The sequence below is a fragment of the Cyanistes caeruleus genome, chromosome 1 (genome assembly GCF_971803275.1).
Source record: "Cyanistes caeruleus chromosome 1, bCyaCae1.hap1.1, whole genome shotgun sequence".
In the NCBI taxonomy this organism is placed as follows: Eukaryota; Metazoa; Chordata; class Aves; order Passeriformes; family Paridae; genus Cyanistes; species Cyanistes caeruleus.
In genome coordinates this window covers 132,412,710-132,433,098 of record NC_141701.1, presented here as the reverse complement: position 1 = coordinate 132,433,098, position 20,389 = coordinate 132,412,710, and the positions used below count along the sequence as shown (strand labels likewise).

General features: G+C 38.1%; 1 protein-coding gene across 7 annotated transcripts in view; it reads left to right on the top strand.

The window, feature by feature from the left end:
- The first annotated feature begins 3,989 nt into the window (after positions 1-3,989).
- The window catches only part of TRDMT1 (tRNA aspartic acid methyltransferase 1), a 28,893-nt gene continuing 12,493 nt past the window's right edge, over positions 3,990-20,389 (top strand). Inside the window, exons 1-6 of one of the 7 annotated variants that reach the window (XM_023920262.2) lie at positions 9,883-10,048; positions 11,442-11,599; positions 12,146-12,255; positions 13,904-13,980; positions 15,442-15,513; positions 18,935-19,000. In XM_023920262.2, coding sequence (XP_023776030.1) covers positions 13,943-13,980; positions 15,442-15,513; positions 18,935-19,000 — 176 coding nt within the window. In that variant the 5' untranslated portion in view covers positions 9,883-10,048; positions 11,442-11,599; positions 12,146-12,255; positions 13,904-13,942. Of the gene's footprint in view, positions 4,130-4,182; positions 4,691-9,882; positions 10,049-10,369; positions 11,600-12,145; positions 12,256-13,903; positions 13,981-15,441; positions 15,514-18,934; positions 19,001-20,389 lie in introns of those variants that run through there. The other 6 variants (XM_023920260.2, XR_002861501.2, XM_023920265.2 and 3 more) reach the window with 6 other exon arrangements.

The following is a 20,389-nucleotide window of genomic DNA, read 5'->3' as shown; positions in this document are numbered from 1 at the left end:
AAGCACCGCCTCTGTGGTTGACAGCTACTTTTACTGAGCACCACTTCTGCAGAAATCGGCTCTGATAAATACCCTCCTGAAACGTAACATCTGATGAAGATTGACTTTGATAAACTGCAAAAGGTTTTTAGTTTTATTAGTAACCCACTGGGCCAATGGTTATGGAAGCAATAATTGATGCCATATGCTCTCAGTGATTTTTTTTCAATTCACTGGTTGCATTGCATTCTTTCCTGGCCACAGTGATTTCTGAGCTAGAACATGAGCTTCGCTTCCAGACAGCTGAGATGTTTGCATACTCTTCCTGATCCTCACCTGGGTATTTAGCAGGTTGTATTGGATCTTTGAACAGAAGAAGCATTTGTTGTTGCTCAGCCATCAGTACTGATATTTGCTTGTACTGAAGTTTTGGCTGATCACTGTGAAAGCCCTTTTAAACATCTGGTGTACAAGCAGAGATAGATTTTCTCACTCCATGTTTTGAATATAGAGGAGATGCGCACAGTCACTTCCCAGCTTCAGGTCAAGCTTTCATCACCCAGCCCTACACTAGGGTTACATTCATGGCCTTGACAAAGCCCAGTGACAGGCACTGCAGACTGGCAGCCTCCTGGCACAGCTGGGAGAGAGCACAGGCCCTGCAGCAAAGGGGAGGGTAGGGAGGAGACTTAACATGTAACTGCTTATGGAGTTTTGTGTGCATTTGTTGAATTATAGAAACAGAGCAATGGAACTTTTCTTCTCACTTTGAGATCAAGATTACACGGTCCAGTCATATTTTTTAATTTTGCTTTTCAGTTGCCAAGTACAATGCAGAATCTTAAGGAAGGGGTTTTGCATGTTTCTGTAATGTTCTAGTGAAGCATTGCTAATTGTAATGTTCTTTACAATTCTAAAGCATTTTAAGAAGTGAAAATATTGCAGTGGTTTCATGTTCCTCTTATCACGTGTAGCTGTTCCACTGGATGTGTTTGTTGATTACCAAGGCAACAATTTCAGACCTAGCATGACTACCTGTATCGTGCCACTCATCAGAGATGTGGGCAAACTCCAGAAACTTCTGCATTGAGGAAACGCTGCTAGCTGGTAGGAGGCAAGAGTTTTCAAAGCTGTCTCAGTGAAAATGCTGATATCACATGCTTATGTCAACAACTTTAAAAATATCATTAAAAGATCAGTTTGCTTAAAATATATTTTACTATAAATATATTCAAGCCAAGCAAATAGCTGCTTCATGAATGCATTATCATAGTTCTATAGATGTTCCCATTTAGAATAAATTAAGATCATTTTGAAAAACCTTTCATTCGTTATTTAAAGACAACTACATTGTGGAGCCAAAATTCATACATGAAAGAGCCCATACTTGTGTCCTAAAAAATGCCAAGTCCAGAGTTGGACTTTGGATTTTAACTCTGTTATTAATCTCCTCTGTTAATAAAATTAAATGTTCATGGAGTTTTACAGGAATCCTACCCATTCTATAAGCATGGAGAAGAGTAAAAAGGAGCTGTCACAATACTCAAATTTCAGTAAGTCAGAGAGTTCCAATTGGGAAATTTTGCAGACACGTGGCTGCTTTGGGGTCACAAGACAAAGTATGAGCAATGTTTAGCCTGCTCCATGGCAGTGGCAGCAAGATTTTCTGAGTGGAGTATGACAATTGCTTTCACAGGGCTCACCCTCTCTCTGCCATCTTTCCGAGTGTTCCTGTGAGAAGAAAGATATGAGAGGCCATGGATCTCAACACTTCTCAGCCATTGCCCCTGTCTGAAATAAGTACTGTGCCTTAAATACTATTACATAAGTTTGGATCCAACAAGTATGGTTATTATTATGTTTACTTTACATTTTTAAAGGGAAGAACAGCACAAGAAACTGCTTCCAGATTCCTTGTTTTCATTTTGGTTCTTTTCGCAGCTGTCAATTAATAACAAGAACCAGGTTAGGGCAGACAGTTATACAGAATTATAAAAGTGACTGTTGCCTATTGTTTAAAAATGAACACTTGGGAAATTTTGGTTCTTCCCATTCTTTGCAAGAGGAAGCCAATAAAATCCCAATCTAGTTTATGAATTTATTTGTTGCCAGAGTGGAGGCATGTTGATCATATTCTCCAGTTTACTACACTGAAAGAGGAAGTAGGTGGAGGATTTCCCCTAGGCAGGGAATGTTCTACTGCCACCAGCACAGTAGTAGTGCTGCTTTTTCCATCAGACTTCACTTTTCCTATGTATGAATGGCAAAATACCTTGGAGTCAGGGAAAGGAGAAGGAAAAACAGGTCTCAGCCCTGTCTTCTTGTCTGCTTTAATCACTCCAGGTACCAGGTTACTCCAAATAAATGAACTGTTTCAGGCTGACTACACCTCTCACTCTACACAGTATCTAGCATTGCTGTGATCTGTAGGTTATGGGAAGAGTAAGACATGAAGCTCAAACTCATTCATCAGCTTTACTGATTCAATAGTCTAAAAATTGCTTTTTTCTTTATTTTCACCTTTCATCTATATTTTGAAGGGGTTCTAATAAAGTGTATCTTAGCTGATAACAACCTTGCTCTTTGTAACCCATCTTTATCATCTTGACCAATTTTCTTCAGAGCCTTCAGCATCTTTGTCCCATGACTCTTTTCTCCAGCAAGAACATTTCTAGTTTTGTTGTGATTCGCTTTTCTCAGCTCTCCAACAACCACCAATGCACGAAACCTTCATGCAGCTGGTTGCAATGCCTGCTGATCTCCTCTGGTATCTCAGCTGCTGCACTTCCTTTCACGTATCCTAGACGTAGACTTGGACTTCTTGTTTTAGTCACCTGCTTACTTCCATGGCTGACAAATAAAGCAGCAGCCCCAGACCCTGATAACAAAGATCCACAAATGACACCGCTGTTTCAAAAAAACTGGCAAGGACTGATATTTTTACTTTGAGATTTTGTTTCTAATTCCACTGTTTTCCACAGGTGATGCACACTGTATTTTGGAGAAGTGCATTGAAAGGCTGCAGACTTAATTATTTTTTTGCTCTTCAGTTTCAGCTAAAAATTCTTCCCCCACTGCAAGTTAATAGGTGGGAGCTACTATGACACGCTGTATGAGGCAGTTTCTAAGGCAAAAATAGCTATTCCTTAAACCCACCGTATTTCTGACAGGTTTCTTAAGGGCTCCACGACAATATAATTAAATCAAGAAACTAGTGGAGAAACATGTTCAGGTTTGGGTTTGGTTTTTTTTTATTATTATTATTTATATGTTTCATCCTCACTTTACAATCTGAATCTGCAAACTGAGGTGTAGATGACTGTCTGCTTGACTGTGGTGGGTAACCCATGTAACAGCAACGTACTCACTCTGGTTGATATATATATATAGACACACATATAAAATATTTGTTTAAAAACAGACACTTTGCAGAGGCAACAGTATCACTGAGTAGTCTCTTCTTTCTCAATTTAGCAAGAAGCGTTGAGGCAAATTAGGGCAGTTTCTTAAGTTATTTCCTTCTTTCCTGTGCGGGCTTGGAAAGGACTTCTCGAAAATATCCCTCTACGCCGGACTCACGGAACAGCCGGGCCCACGGCACCGCCGAGGCCGCAGCCAGCAGCTGCGCTCCGGGCGGGCCAGCACAGCCCCTGTCCTGGGGTCACCAGGGTGACTTAGGTGACTAGCCCTAAACCAGGACACCCCCTCATGAGGGCCAGCCCCGCTGCGGCCCGCACAGCCATTCTCTCGCTACGCCGCCCGCAGTGGTTTGGCCGACGCCCAAGGGAGCCGTGGCGGGCAGCGGGTCCCTCTCCCGCCCCGTCACGGCCAGGAGGGCGCAGGTGGCGGAGCCGCACGCAGCAGCCGCCCCACGGACACCTCAAGAGGGGCAACAGGGCCGACTGCACCGGGGCTGGCCTGGCCCTGCTGACCTCGCCCGTGGCTCCCGAGCGATCACCAAGCCCGGGCTGCCGCTGCTCCGGGGCAGCGCAGGCCGGGGCGGGCGGGGGGAACGAAAGAGCGGCGGAACGGGCGGGCGGCGCTCGGGGAGGCGCCGGGCGGGCCGGCGGGTGAGGCTGGCCGAGCATGGCGGCGCTGCGGGTGCTGGAGCTGTACAGCGGCATCGGGGGGATGCACCAGGCCCTCAGAGGTACCGGCGCGTCCCGCGGGGCTCCGTGCTGCCTGCCCCGCACGGGACACCCCGCCCTCGGGGGCTCCGTCTTCTCGAGGGGACCCCCGCTCTTGAGGGAGGGGGGGCAAGTAGGGTGCTCCTCTTCTCGATGCGGCGGACAAAGGTGGCCCCTCTTCTCCCATAGCCCCTTCCCCAGCCCGGCGTGTGGCGCCAGGTACCCAGCAGCACATTGGGACGGAAATTAGGGATCCCTGCGCCTTGCTTGGCCCAGACCCAGGCTTCTGGAAAGGCCGTGATTTTGTGTTTGTTTTTATGAGCTCTGTGTAGTACAGACGCACCCCGGCTGCAGATGGGACGGGGATCACTGAGATGCCCGGCATGATAACCGCATGAGCCGGGGATTCCCACTGGCATGTACGTGGACTTGGTTTTCATAGGCCACAGTCAGGTGAAGAGCTGAGCTGTGTTCCAGTATGACCAAGCCTGAACATCTGAGGCTGGTGTAACTTTTGATAAATATGACAATTGAATGTGGAATTTGAGCTGGTATAGAGGGTTGACACCAGCCCATATTACCAGGTGAGTTTTTGATCTGGTACAGGGAACCCTGGAGTTCAGTTTGCTGAATTGTTAAAGCATGACCTGGGTGACCTTCAGCAGGTTCTGTAGATTCTCTGTGAATTTGTTTCCTCAAATTAAAAATTGAGTTAGGACTATTGATTGGTTTGTAAAGTACTGTCGACATTACTACTTTGAAGTCCAGCTTTCAACACACATTAGTATAATTTATGAAAATCACCATAATAATTTTAACTGTTACTACAATCCTTCAAATCCTTGAGTCTTCAGGAGCACTAGCAGAGAGCATTGTCATAAAAATATCAGGTAGAAACTTGCCTTATCTTGCTATTTTTTCGGGGAGCTATGGAATATTAAGAGTATGCTTACAGAGTAAAGTCCATTTAGCATAATTTATTTACTTAAAACACACTCAAAATTGCCAGAGCAGCATTTTTCCTACTATCCTATTTTTGCTGTGAATATGTGCTTTATTTATATAAATATGATTATATAAAAGACATTTTATTTATTATATCTAAAAATACACAACAAAATAGGTTCCTACATTGTTCTTAACCACCTGTTTTGAGGATGTGTATTGCTTATTTCCAGAGACATTCTTAGAATATTAAGTGGAAATAAGCTTTGTCTGGAACTGCAGATTTTGGAGGTTTTGTAGAATGAAAAGTGTGTTATACCTTCTATATAGTGTGCACACTAATGGTAGCATGCTGCTTTTCTAGTAACCAGATTTCTGAAGTGATGGCAAGATGGCATGTTTTCTCTATTGGATTTGATGTATTTCCATATTTCCATAAAAAGTGGACTGGTTCTTGAAAGTACTACACCATGTTTCCTTCATTCTTTACTGAATTATCAAGCTGCATTCTTGCCATAATAACAGATGTCTTAGAGCAGTTCAGTAGTGTGCTGCAATGTTTAATAAATTATAATGCTAGATGCAATATCCTGTGAATTTCCACCTGTGACAACATTACTTGCAATTCAATGAATACTTAAAAGGGTGGGAATGTTGAGAATGTCTCATTAGATTATCAGAATACTGTAAACTTTTATCCAAAAGGTACACAGAGTTAGTGATGCCCCGGTGGATAGTTACTACACGTATGAAGTCTTGAAATCATGTCACTTAATGGTGTAGTTTGAAGAGTGGAGGATTTAAGTAAACCCCTTGTATTATTTCCTGAAAAGGTAAATTTACTTCCATGTTTACTGTTTCTGAACTTGCTGAACACAAGTGATTCAGTGTCAGTCTTTAGTGTAATTTCTATTCTTACGGGTTTACATTTGACTGAAGAAATTGCAATAGGTATGAATAGTGAGACAGATTTTTCTGTAGTGGTATCAGCCCAAGCAGATGAAGGGACTGTAAGTAAGGATATTTAACTTATTTTTGTTAATGACCCTAACTAGTTCAAAATGGTCAAGTACCAATTGAAATTTGTGAAGCGAATAGACAAAGCTATTTGCATTACAGTTGGTATAACATTTTTTAATCCTAGTGCATATGTTTTTGGGAAGCATATCAGAACTCAGCCCATAAGTATTGTGTTGTCTCAGGAAAGGTCCAAACCGTACACTTCTAAGTGAAAATCTTGTTTAGAGTCTTGTTAAAAGTAATAGGCAACTTAATTAAAAGGTGTCCCACAAAATTTGCACTAAATTAAGCATTTAATAACAGGTATGAAACTGGTTTTGATGAATTTGATTTCATTTGGTAGCAGAGTGGGCATTTGATAATTTCTACTGGTTTTTAAAGTCCTTTAGACATCTGGATTCAGTTTTCTTATAGTTTATGAAGGAACAAAGTTAAGGGGTATTGAAGTGTTTGCTTTTACGTGCAAATAAAACAGAAAAGAAGTGAATGTTCTTCTGTAAGTACTTTAATAATGTGTTTCTTACATGTTTTTGGCCTGTATGTGTATATGAAACCATGCTGTTTGAAAAGGTTTCTGATCCTATCCTCCATTTAGCAAGTGGCAGATTGTTCAGCATCTTCATTTTAAATCATATATGGAAATATAAGAGGGGTTGTGGGTTTTTTTCCCATATAAATATGAAGTTTGAAAGAAAGGCTTCCATTTTGCCAGTGCTTCCATAAGCCAGATGCATGATAGATGAAGATTATGTATAATAATATATTATCTTGATATGGTTTCTAGTGAATCTATGAGCCAAGAAAAATAATAGGAATATGTAGAAAATAGAGGGAGCATATGGTATTTCAGTGGCAGCATCCCAGAAAAGCCTTTTTCTACAAAAGGGGTTCTGCAGTTCTGGCAGCCTAGTTCCAGGCCATGTAATGGGAGCAATGTAATGGGGCCAGTTATGGTTAGTTCTGCTGGTCCAACTTTCTACTTTTCTGTGAAATTGCCTGTGTTTCAATTGGCAAATAGGTATTTCTCAGGAAAACTGACACTGACTTTTCTACCTTGATGCCCTTCTTGGCTGTGATCTTTCAAAAACTGAGTAATAGGATAGCTTGCAGGATGAGGATGTTTGTTGTTTTGGCATTTGTGATTAACATAGAATGTATTTGGCACCAAATAGCATACAATTGGTTTTGAGATTGTCCTTGCCTACAGTAAAAAATAATTGAATTTTCGCATATTGATGGAAGTTTACAGTCTCTTGTAAGTGTTTCTCTGTAAATAGTACATAGTAGTACATAGTTTCATAGTTGAATCACATTCTTTTTGACAGTTAGGAGAAGGTTGTTTTTGAATTTGGGTTTCAGTCTAAAGCTGATAAAGGAAAATCTTGGGGATTGTCTAGCTCTGTGTTGGTACTTCTGCTATACATAATTCAGCACATGCAGGATTTCTGGTTTTAGATTTTGAATGCTTTATAATAATATTTTAACACTGAAGCTCTGCAAAAAGATACAGTTTAGAAAGCTGAGCTCAGTTAAGGTCTGAAATAAGAGAGTCTGTTCATATTCACACTCTTGAAAGATTGAGGCAGGTAAGGAATGAAAGTACATTTCTTTCTTTCTTCCCACCTTGTACCCTAAGCCTTTTGGGATTTATAAAGATAGATATTTAAGTCATATACATCTAAATCTATGATAATTTTTTTTGTGTGTGAGTGAACTTGCTCTTTATAAAGTGCAGAGCTTCTGCAGTGAAAAATAGTGGTTTATTTTTAGAAAATCTATGGCTATGAATTCATTTCCTTAGCAACTTTCCATCAAACAAACAGCCTGCTCTTCCTCCTTCCCAACCAAAACAAACTTAAACTGGCCTATTAATTTAGGCAGTTTTCCCATGAAAAATAGGTTCCCTGTCTCTGCCACAAGCATTTGTAATTTGCCAGGTCCCTGCAAAAAGTCTTCTTGCATAAAACACTAAAGGACATATTTTAAAAAATAACCATAATTTTGCAGTGTTAAGTTGGTGATATTTTTCCTCTGCAATTGTTATATTTCAGTTTTACAGAGTAAAAACTTTTGTTTCTTGTGCTCTGTCATGCATGCTTGCTCATTTTACTTGATTGTCTCTGTGAATTGCACAGCACAGTAAACTGGTGTGTGTATTTACACTGAGCAAAGCTATTCCACCAGGAGAGGCAAAGGAGACAAAATTGGCAAGGAGCTTTAGGATTCAGCACAATGCAAACCAAAAATATTGCTGGTTAGAGCGAGTTTTTACACCTAAACTAAATTTAATGCTTCTCCAAAATATAGCTCTTTGTTGCACAGGATAGTACCAGTTGTGCTATAATGTAAGTTTCTAAAGTTTATGTGGCTTAACATGATCAAATCCTGTACAAATAGAGCAGTGAAAGAAGTTGCTAAGTATCCTTATGCAGGAAGCAAGTATCAAGTTTGCTGATAGTCATGTTGACTGTAGCCATGGACAGTTCAGCCTAATCATTTCAGCCAAGAGCTGACAACTCAGAAATTAAATCTTTGCTCTCTGTTTTAAAAGGAAGCAGGACTGACAAAACTTGTGACTAATCTTCCCTTTTCCATCTGTTTCCATATACCTGTTAGAATAGATAATTGTTCTGGCTCCTATTTTCCAATATGCTGAAATCCACCAAACTGCCCTTGCTATAACACAGTGTATTACATGTGTTCTGTTGACATTGATGACTCTATTGCAAAAGTACAGTAGTGAATATAAACAGATCTATGTTAATTTTAAGGTCTGCAGAAACACATGACAAAGGAATCAATTCTGAAGAGGAAAAGGACAGATATTGTAATGTCAGAAATTTTATTTCTGGCATTTGAAGGTGATACTCTTTGGGTTTACTTTTTCAAATTAAGCTAATGCAAACGTCCTGTCTTTCTTTGTTTCAAATGCATCACCTTCCAGTGTCCCTTTCCCTCAAGAATGACAACTCCATAGCCAAAAGGACTTGTAAGCATTGTGTATTCAACAAAGTAGAGAACTGGGACCCAAAGTGTGATTGCTGCCTCTTTAGGCAGTTTAAGACAAAGAGTTTCTGCTGTCTAGATCCAAGAAGTTTTAAGCTTTAAGTGTGAAATCAGTACATTACTAATAGGATGATACGAATTTGATTTCACCTGCTTTCAGCCAAGAGAGAATATTACAATCTAGTCTGCCTAAAAATAAGTCCTAACACTTTCCTCAGTAACTTCCCCTTCATGTCTGTGGCTTCCATCTAAACTATATCATCTTGCTCAGAAATTAAAATCCCAGTTCAAAAACTGCTGTTGAGGAATCTTTCAAACCATGTATTCCAGCAGCCTCTTAGTTTCACTTAGGAAATGTGTGTTATTTTTTCTTTAGTCTGAATAAAATGATACTGTTATCTGTATTGTCATAATTCTCTTAAATATCTGGGTTTTGAAAATTGGATGTACTTGTTTGAGTGGGATAAAAAAACTCTCCAGAGCTGTGTCTGTTTCTGTATTGAAATTCTGCTATATATTTTGGGGAGTTGATTTAACATCCCACCAAGTCAGCGATTCCCAAGTTGGTTTTGTGTCTTTTGTCAGTGGGGATAGTTACACACAGTCTTGATTCTGTTTTTCTTAGACTCTGCTTTCAGACTTTTTTATGATGCATTCCTTATAGTAATTTTCAAGTAGTAAATGTAATTTCTATAGAAAATCAGAATATCGCAGTTTGACATAAAGTTATTTAACTTCCAGGAGAAGTTTTTTTAAAATGTTGCATTTTCACATTGTTTGAAATTTACACAAGCTTTTCTTTGTTAGGTTGGATGTGTGAGAGCTGCTTGTCTGCTCAAGCTCCTTCATGCGTTTCCAGGGCATTTCCACACAAATACGCTTAATCAGCTTTTAGAGGGAGTCTGTTCCGTAACGGGAATTCCCAAGTGAGCTGCAACTTTTAGATGAAAAGGAGGAGAAGCTTTTAAAAGGTTACCAGGTGTTTGAATTAGGAAGAGAGGATCTTAGGGGGAATACTTTGTGAAAAGTTTCTGTCCTTTTTCCATGCTGGTTTACATCTCTGGTTTAGACTGAACATTGTATTGGAAGGAGATTCAATCAGCTGTGTACTCTCTCCCAGTATCTCCAGGCTTTTGGGCCTGTGAAGTCCTCAGTAGCTCTTTTTTCTTGTATGTACACAGGGAGATGTTGGATGGATGGCAGTAAAAATGAGTGTCTGAATCATGAGTTGTGAAAGAAAGCACACAGCTTGCTTTCTCCATTTCCCTTTGTGTTAATTTAGATAATAATTTGCGTGTTTTGATTTTTTAAGTTTTATTTTTCTTCTGGAGTACCTGGAAAACACAGCAGGGGTTAGTGTGTTAAGAACCGAAGGAGTAAGTAAGAAAAGTGGTCTCTTTAACAGTATTGGACGTTTGTTCCTGTTATTTAGATACTGCAGTTTTGTTTTAGGAAGATGAGAGTGCTGGTTCTTGAATACATTTGTAAATTGAGACATTCATCCAGCTTCTTTTCACGCTAGGTGTCAGTGTTAACATACCTGTTCTGTAATCTCAGGTGTAGTCATTCCATTGTCCTTGTGGATACACCTGTATTTAGTTCTCAGTTACAGCTTGTGGTCAAAAAGTCAAGACAGTGATGGTAAATAGTGATTTGTATGTTGACCCTTAATGGTCTGTAAGTATTTATCTTGTGAAAATCCTTATCTTTTTACCCTCAATTGCACCAAGTAAACCTAGAAGAACCAGCTTGGTCCTTGTTAAAATGTCCGCTACAATCTTTTCAATAGCCAGATTTCTCTTTCATCCTAGTTTTGACTAAGATAGCCTTGAAAACCTGAAAGATAGTAGATGGATGGTAACTGCATTATTCAAAATTAAATCCACTGGGATCATCCTAGTTGGGCTTTCATCCTCTGAAACTGTAAATAATTAGCTGACTAGAAGTAATTCATACGGTGTCTCATAAGGTCATCCGTTAATGTGTTACTTGAGCTATTGTGAGATTATGCAAAGGCATGTGGCTATTTGCCTTGTTACTTTTGGTTTACAAAAGTTTTTTTTAAATTGCCTGTGTTTCATCTGAGGCTTTGTAATGCTGACCATAATGTAAATATCCTGGTGGTTGATAGTGATCTCAGGTATCAGGAGGAAGGGTCACTTCTCTACCTGCAGCTGTAACAGTAACCACAGCCCATCTTCTTGGATAAAAAGCCTCAGTGAAGGTATTGTGTTTAGTAATAACAAATGGTGTGACATGATGAGCAATGGAGTAAACACTGCTCTTTTTATCTCTTTAGCTGCGGTAAAACCTATTACTCTCTTACTCTATAAATTAACAGTTGTTTATTTACATTCTTTTTAGTTCATTTTTATTTCAGGGTTTTAGCTGTGAGTTTGTTACACTGGCCTCTTCAATAACACCTCTGTCCAAGAGAGGAGAAGGTGCCAAGTTTGGTATTTTGGGATCTGTAGCTCAAAGGAGGCATCAGTTAAGTTTGAGGCCTAAGGCTTTACTGAAATGTAAGTGCAAGTGTTTTTCAGGCAATTTAAAAGTTTTATTGGAAGAATAGACGTATGTTAAACATATTGGTGCTATTTTTTTCATAATGAGAAGTAGTACACCTCTAAAGTAACGCACTTACTTCTTGTAAGTTGTCAGAGGATAAGGCAGTGGCAGTGGGGCTTGGCAGGTTGAGTTGGGGTTCCTGTAGCCAGGGAACTTGCTGGCCACAGAGACCTGTACAGAGGTGGAAATGTTGAAGAGGTGCACCCTGTTTTGAATTTTTTTTTCTACTAATTAGGTGCTGCTAGCTTCCATTTTTGGATATATAAAGAAAGGAAGTATTACCCATATGATTAGAAAAACAGTTCTTTGTTTTTTTTATACAAAGTTTCTAAGACAACAGAGCAGAATTTGATTGTGTAATTCGCCTTTTGTTTTTGAGTGATGCTGTAGCACAGCTGTGTTAAAGCACAAATTAGCAAAATTAGCAAAGTTAGCAAGTACATTTTTCTAAGAGTAGTAAAGAGAAGCTAGAGTTTTCAAATTATTTTCTTTAATTTTAGAAAGCTGCACATATGCAGAAGTTGTGGCTGCTGTTGATGTGAACACTCTTGCCAATGATGTTTATAAGCATAACTTTCCCAGCACACCATTGTGGGCAAAGACTATTGAGGTGAGTAATTAATGTGGTTTTTACTGTAGTTTGGCATTTGTAAGATGTAAGTTGTTTTCACTGTCTTTATTAGTAACAAGAAAAGCATAAAGATTTACGTTATTATGAATAAAACAGTTTTACAATAACTTTGATTGCCTGTGCTGTGGTGGCTTGTTGAAGTAAGAAAGATATTCATACTGCAGGCTTTTCCTTAAAGTCTTGCCTGCTGCATCAAGAAAAGTTATATAAATGTCAAGAGGAATGCTTACCACTGGTAAAGGAATGTCAAAAATTATATTTTTAGATTAAAAAAAATATTTTCATGTACTTAAAAAAAAATTAATTAAATTACTTGGGGACATGCCTTTGTTTTGCAGTCATAATTTGGTTCAGAGAAACACAGCAAAATATATTGGATTGAACACTCTTGAATCCTTTTTTAATGGGCTCAATAGATAAAATGTTTTAGGAGTTCTGTCACTTGCCAAATTATTTGAAAAATAGCTAAGTAAAATTAGATTTTGTTTTAATAAATGAGAGACAAGGTAGGCATGGAGTTTTGATTGGATCGAGTCAGAAATTACCGTATACTTCTTAATCTTCTTTTATGGTTTTACAACATGACAGTAAAAGATACTGTGTCTGTTTTGAGACACCAGCTTAAGTAAGAGTTAAATAGGTGGCAAAAGGTTAAATGCTTATTCAGCACTCAATAATAACTGGCTAAACTATAGTTTATAGTTTTATAATGGAAAAAAAAGAAGAATCCTTGCCTGTGTCATTTTATAGTAGACAAGATCTGATTATTAGAGTCAATAACACCTTCTTCAAATATAATGGAAAAAAACAGCAGCTTTTGTTTGGTTTTCTGAGGGTAGCTATGTTATATTTGCTGTATAGATATCCCTCAGAATATGTAAGGAGTGATTTCTTTGCCCAAGTCATAGTTACCTGATCATTGTCCTTCTTTCCTCCTCTCCCCTTAATGTGTTGACTTTCTAGTGTTGGTGAAAATTTAGTTTAGAGGAATTTCTACCTGTGTAGTTAATTCCTACCACAGACCTAATTATTTCTTTTATGAGCAGAATTATTTTTGTAGAGGAGAATTTCAACCAGACAGTATTTTTGACTAATTTTTATAGGGGAAAATCTGTGAAATAAACTTTATAGGGTGCATTGCCAGTGTGCTCTTAAGAGCTAAACCCCATTGTTTGGATCTGTAAAAATGATAATATTTACAGTTGAGCTACTTTCATTCTCAGATGTTCTTACACATATTTTGAGTATGTTAACACTGGTTTTGATGTACAAAGACTTTGTATCTGAATAATGATACTTTATTTTTGGGAGAAATAACAAGTCGGTATCTACTGAAGGAATCACTGCACACCTCAGAGAATGAGCGGATACAAACCTCAAGATTATGTATAAATGCTAACCTTATCAGTGTTTTGTTTTATATTCAGAGCACTGAATGCATATTTACATTTTATGGTTTTCCAAGGTAGAAAAGATTTTGAAATTGCTAGGTCAAATGAGAGATTAGGTATTTTTTTGCTGAATACAGCATGCAGTGGAAGTAAGAGGGATAGTTTGATCTAAAAGATGTCTTGGGAATTTCATACAGTTCACAACTCAACATTCTTCTATTTTTTTCTGTTGTCAGGGCATAACACTGAAAGAATTTGACAGATTATCTTTTGATATGATTTTGATGAGTCCTCCCTGTCAGCCATTTACAAGGTAGGTACAGAATGCTTGGGAGAAAAGTGCAGTTATAGCACTATATACGGTCAAAGGAGAAATGTTATCACAAGTGACACTGTGTATGGGTGATCTGTGTATCTTTCTCTTCCTAAGAGATTTGTTGTAACTCTCTTCACCATGATGTTTACTGAAGCGAAAGAAGTGCAGCAATTTGCATCTTAATTGTTGATCACATTTCTTGCATATGTGTACATTAATTCAGTTTAAGTTAGGTAAGCTTCTTACAGCACCGATTTTGTGAACTGTATTATTCCTTTAATAGTGAAATTAGTGTTTAGGAGTGCTGCCTTTTCCTTTTGGATATCAATCTAATATTTTCCTGGGGCAACTCCAGAAGGAGGGTTGGAATTTTTCAGTTCTGTCTGAGACTTCAGAGTGTAATCTGGTTCTATTTGTACTTTGAAAATTGCACATGCACACAGATAGTTTATTCTGAAGAATATTTCTATTTTAGCCAAGACCAGAAGGATAATGACTTTGAAATGATTTTGTGGATGATAAAGAGAAGTATCTTCCTGATTAAGGACTGAGTTTACTGAGATGTTATTTGTCAGATTAATTTGTAATTCATATCATTAGACAGCAGTAACCAGTGGGCTAAGATTCTAGTAACTGCACTCATGCAAAGTAGTGGCTTCATGAAAAAAGTCTGTTGATGATGATAATTCTGGTTGTGTAAGAAAGCATATGTCATTGAATGTTCTAAGATTGAAAAGAAATCTCTGTAGAGTGGTGCTGATCTATAAAAATGAATTAGTGCAAACCTATGATGTATACAGTAAACATTTCAGATTTTTTTCTTTATAATACGATGAAAAGAAAAATCTGCGTGACTGATTAATTTAGATGCATGCTAAAGCTCACTAAAGCTCTTCTACAAAGCTTTTATTTTTTTTTTTTTTAATGAGCTAATACAAGTATAAGCTAGGGAAACAGGCGTGGAATCATTATCATTTTTGTAACCTACATAATCTGTACAGTTTAGTGTTACAAAATTGGTTCCGAAGTTATTCACATGGGGATCAATCCTGCTAAACGGTGAACAAAGAGGCTTTAATTCATAGAAATAATTTAATATATTCAGTGCAAAATAGCAGGGTATTCCCAGAAACACAGTGGGGGTTTTTTGTTCATTCAGAGCCAAGTATATTCAAAGGCTTTGCTGGACAAGACCAGAATGCTAAAGACTTTGCAGACTGGGAAGTGGATTTCATTACCAAATGCTTCAATTTTAACCTTGCAGTGAGCTGATGGATTCCAGGGGCAGACTTTCATTCCTTAGAGCATCTCTCAGGACACTGCCTCTGTCTGTACGTGATGCTTTTGCAGAATCCCCTTTCAAAACTCAAAGCAAAGTGTCAGCATTCTGTAGAAAAATGTAACTCAATTGTCAGTCTGCTCTGAGTAATACATTGGTGTTTCTTTATTCTCTCTTAGAATTGGCCTGCAAGGTGATGTGTCCGATCCACGGACAAAGAGCTTTCTTTATATCCTTGATATTCTCCCAAGGTACAAATGAACTTCTATTTCCATTGTAAAGCCCCTTTTGTAACTAAGGCTTTGTTGTAACTAGGTCTTCTGTATTTCTGTGAAACAAGACATCTGTAATGTTTTAGAGGGATACTTCTAGTGTTGTGTTGTATTCTGGGTTTTTATATGTTTTTATATATATTTATATATGGGTACATATGAGCATATGTAACTTACAAAGACTTGTATTTTACTAATGCTGTAATCACCTCATTGTTGCTGTGTATGCTTTTGTTGTCTGGTTTCTGCATGCCAGTTTAAACTGTGCCTAGATGATAAATGAGAAGAAAGAGTTCTTTTCAGTTAAACATCAAATTTGCATAGATTTTACATAGAAGCAATAGGTAATATAATAGTTTGTATATTAGTCTCATGGAAACATGACAAGTTTTTAAAATACTGGGTGCCAAAAGCTTAGATTCAACATACAGTCATCTTTCAAAGAGTTACCATTTGAAAGTTGGTTTAAATATGTTATTGACTGTACACCGTTAGTCATCTTGCAATGTCTTCCATTCTTGAAATCTCTGTCCTTTTTGGTGCTGCTAGGTATCTTGGGGCAAACTGTGTATTTTTGGTTGTAGCACAATGTCTTGTTTGGGGTAGTAATACTAAGGAATTGGAATAGCACTGTATTGTCTGAATAGAGTCTTTGTATTAATCTGTCATTTTTTGCCTGGTCAGATCCAGTTCCTAATAAAAAAGCCTTAATTATTTGTATTAATGGCAGTCCTGTGTCACCTGGAGACTAGGACAGCTCTTCCCTGTATATTCCTCCATGAGTTCATCTTGCTGTAGGGATTGGAGAAGGACAGATGAATGTTTGGTATCTCTTTTTTTGTTTTTGTTTTTTTTTTTTTTTATGAATGCCTTCAACACAAAAGGAAGCCAGTACCACCAAAAAGCCTTTCTTTCAAACTGCTGTTATCACTGGGAGAAAAGGGTTTTCATCCTTGTTCTAGAAACTTCATGCAGCCAACAACCTGAAATGGAACTGTCTATGCCCTTGCCATGAGCAGAGAGAACAATGCCATGTATGGCTGAGTGGCTTGGCAAGGCCATACCTAAGAAATCTGTGTCAGAGAACACAGAATAAACCACAGATATCGTAGCCCAGTAAGTGAGGCAATTTTTAGGTTATTGCTACTCCCTTGCTTCTGTCAGACACACAAAATTAGGTGGAGAATGTGGGTTGTTTAGAAGTTGCAAAGGATGTCTTTTGTGGAGTAAGAAATGTAACACATGTTTCTAACTGATTGTTAAAATGATAAATAAATAAAAGGCAGTTACTGAGTAAGTTAATAATTTGTCAGAATAATAGTATTGTCTATATCCTTAAAGGCATCCTGACCTGGGGATTCCTTTCCATTAAACTGAGACATGGTTAAGCGGCTGGCTGGTTTTGGACATTATAGTGCATGAATATGAAAATATTGCTTCCCAGTTGCTGTGGGCTTAGCTGCATGAACAGCAGAAGCTTTTCCTTCTCAAAACCAGAGCTTTAGACACTCCAGGACCTTTATTTTTATCATGACGATGCAAAAGACCTGGGCTTGGCTGTCTCACTTTTATCTCAGTATTCCAGGAGACACTACTAATGTCCCTTATCTCCTTGGGGAGGGTTCTTGAAGTAGCACCTACTCCAAGTAGTCACTAGAAGGTTCACCATGATGGCTTCTGTAGAGTTTCTCAATTCCAGTGGATTTGTGTTTTACTAAGATAGTACTTATGTGTTTTTTGAATATGATACATTTGTGAGACATTGAGTATGGAGTACTTCAGCCCCAAAAAAGGAAATTCTTAATATAGGAATTATCCCTTTACATTTTACATTGATATGGTATGCATGCAGTTTATGAAAAGTGTGAAATAATTTCTCATCCCTTGGATGTACTTACCTTTTGTTCAGCCTTTTATAATGAAATATTGCTGAAATGAGGTTCAGAGGTAGCCTGGGATGACAAATATTAGAGATAATGGAAAGGACAATTTTAAGATCTGGAAAGGCCTAGGAAATCCTTGAAGCACTCAGCCAGCAAACAAAGTCCAATTCAAATGGTCCAGATACTGTCTGTTTATTGTGTCCAAGCCATAACCTGGCAAAATTCAATGCTAAAACATCAAAGTGCTGCTTTTACAGAAACATTTTTAATGTTAATACCTTGCCAACTACTTAACACTTCCTTGTTGTACACTGATTATTTTCCTTGTGATCTGTCAATCCCCTATGAGTGCTTGCATTTCAGGCTGTGCTCTGGATTCATTGCTGAAAAAGAAGTTTCATAGTAGTCAATGATGAGGAGTGTGGGTAGACATACCAGCAGATATATTCTCCATTCCTCTGCAAGGAATTTGGCTGCTGTTGCTTTTTTCAGCTTAGTATTATTTTTTCACTATTATTTTTAGTATTTTTATATTTGACTTATTTTCTTGCACATTTTCCAGTTTCTTGGAATGCATTGGTTCTTTTATTCATGTGATGACTTTAATTAGTGGTAATTAAAAATGTGCTGAAACAAATTCTGCTATGATTCGTTCCAGTGGAAGTCCAAAGTCACTAACTTCAATAAGTATGAACCTGCTGTCTGGGGGCATTAATATCCTACTTCTGTATGTTGTTCTGAGATCCTCCCAGTGTGTGAGAGACATTCTGTGTCTACAATGGCCTTACTACAGTGCTACAGAATGTTCCCAGAGACTTGAATCTGAATCAGTCTGAATCATGCTTCTAAATTGTTGGAACGATTGTTAGAGCTGCTGGCACAGTTTGGGCATGTCAATTTCTCCAGAAATTTAATATGCTGTTCTTGGAATGTGCCTATTTCCAGACCTTTTTACAGATCTTGCTAAAGCTGAGACACCTCCTTCCCTCCCCCCCATCAAAATAAAGAAGTCAAGTTTAGAAAGTTGAGAATATCTGCAGTTTGAACTCTAATTATGTTGTGTTTCTTAAATCAGTTAAATTAATACTGGTTCTGATGTGTTATCAGTAAGGTTTATGTGACATTTTGACATTGATTTTGGGTACAAGCACTTGAAAACAACAGTTTTATGTTTTATGGCTTAGTAGCAATTTGTGTTCCCCCAACAGTTATATTTCCTATTACATACTGAATCTGTTGAATAATATTATTGTGCTTTAGGAAATGAACAGTGTTAAACATTTTCAAAAGTACATGCATGGAGTACAAGAGGGTACAGCTGTTCATCCAAATATAGGTGGGATTTGTGGTTTTCTCCAGCAATCTGCATTTTTAATATGGTTGTTTTTTAAAGGATGCTAAACTTTAACTAGCATGATGTGGAAATACTTTGATCTTTTTCCTAGCTAAACAGATCAGTGGATGAATATAATGTACGTTACAACTTGTTACTCTGATTTGCTTTTTTTTCCTTGTAGGCTTCAAAAGCTTCCAAAATACCTACTTTTAGAAAACGTTAAAGGATTTGAATCCTCTTCTGCCAGGTAAACTCTAGTTAATATATGCAGGTTTTAGTTTGCAAAAAGGTTTCTATTCTAGAAGGAGAAGTGATTTATTCTTTAGAAGGGATTTTTATTTCCTAGCATTGGAGTTAACAAAGTAGTTTGAGATGGGACAGGAATTAAAATCTTAGGTTGTGAAAAGAACTTGCTAGATAACCTGTTATGTCTCTAAGCAGATAAAATACAACAGTATTTTATTTTTTTATATTATTTGATATTTATTTGATTTGATTTGATGTTTTCTTTAGAAAAGGTCAGAATTTGTTTTCAAAGAAAAATAACAAAAGGTGTAACACTCAGAGGTTTCAGAGGATTGTTCATGACAGGATGCCATGGTATCTTGTGTTATGGTCACAGAACAGTCTAGCAGCTTTCTTGAGTATCTTTGTTGATCGTAGATTATCCCTGGGTTCAGGGCTGCCATTAAATGGTCAGAGAGACACTAAGAAGGTTCTTAGTCTGAAATATGGAAGAGGAAAGGTGTCACTACAGTTACCTAATGACAGCAGGTGCACTCTCCTCTCTTGTGACCAAAGTAGGAGAAAGAGAGTTGCAATCTTCCTTCTCAGTTCTTGCTGGAATAGAGTGGGGTCTTTCCATGCACTCCTTAAAGCACCAACAGCCACCTTGCATATCATGCTCTTAATGAATTTGGCAGGCAGCTGGGAGACATTGAAATCAGCTCTCTCACTGGTTCAGTGATCACAGTCCTCTCTTGTAGAGCCCAGGATTCCTTGCCTTGCTGGCCAGTGCTTGGGACAAGCTGTGCTTCAGAAAACACCTCGGTTATGACACTTGTTTTCTCTTACGACACCTGGGATGCAGTCTCACATGCAGTGCCTGGTACGGGTCACAGCTCCTGCCTTTTGTATAGTTCCAGCCTAGTGCTGTCTGCGTGGAATACAGAAGAAAAGTATTTTTAAGATTCTTTCCCTTAAGTCTTTTTCCATTGTTTATAAAGTAGTCCCACCTCACTTTTATAATCAAAGCCACTGATTTTTGTCATCCCTCAACTTAGCCTTTTTGTTAGGCTTGGCTGGTGCTGTGTATGTGAGCAAAAGGAAGTAGTGAGTCCCAATAAAGAGACTATCTTGCCCTCTGATTGCTTTCCTTGTTGACACATTACAATTATTCTCCTAGAGATGGGATTTTTTTTGAAGAGGCATTTGCACTGTAGTAAGAGTGAGGTGCCATTGAATGTATAATAGTGTGTAACACTGAACTTCATATGTTATCTCTCAAATTCAGTAATGGATGATGTATCAATAATTTGCTGTCCAATTATTTCAATGAATGTTTTGGTAAATATGATGTTGCATTTTATCTGTTTTTATTTAGGATTAAAAAAGGGGCTAATGGCTATGTGAGGGG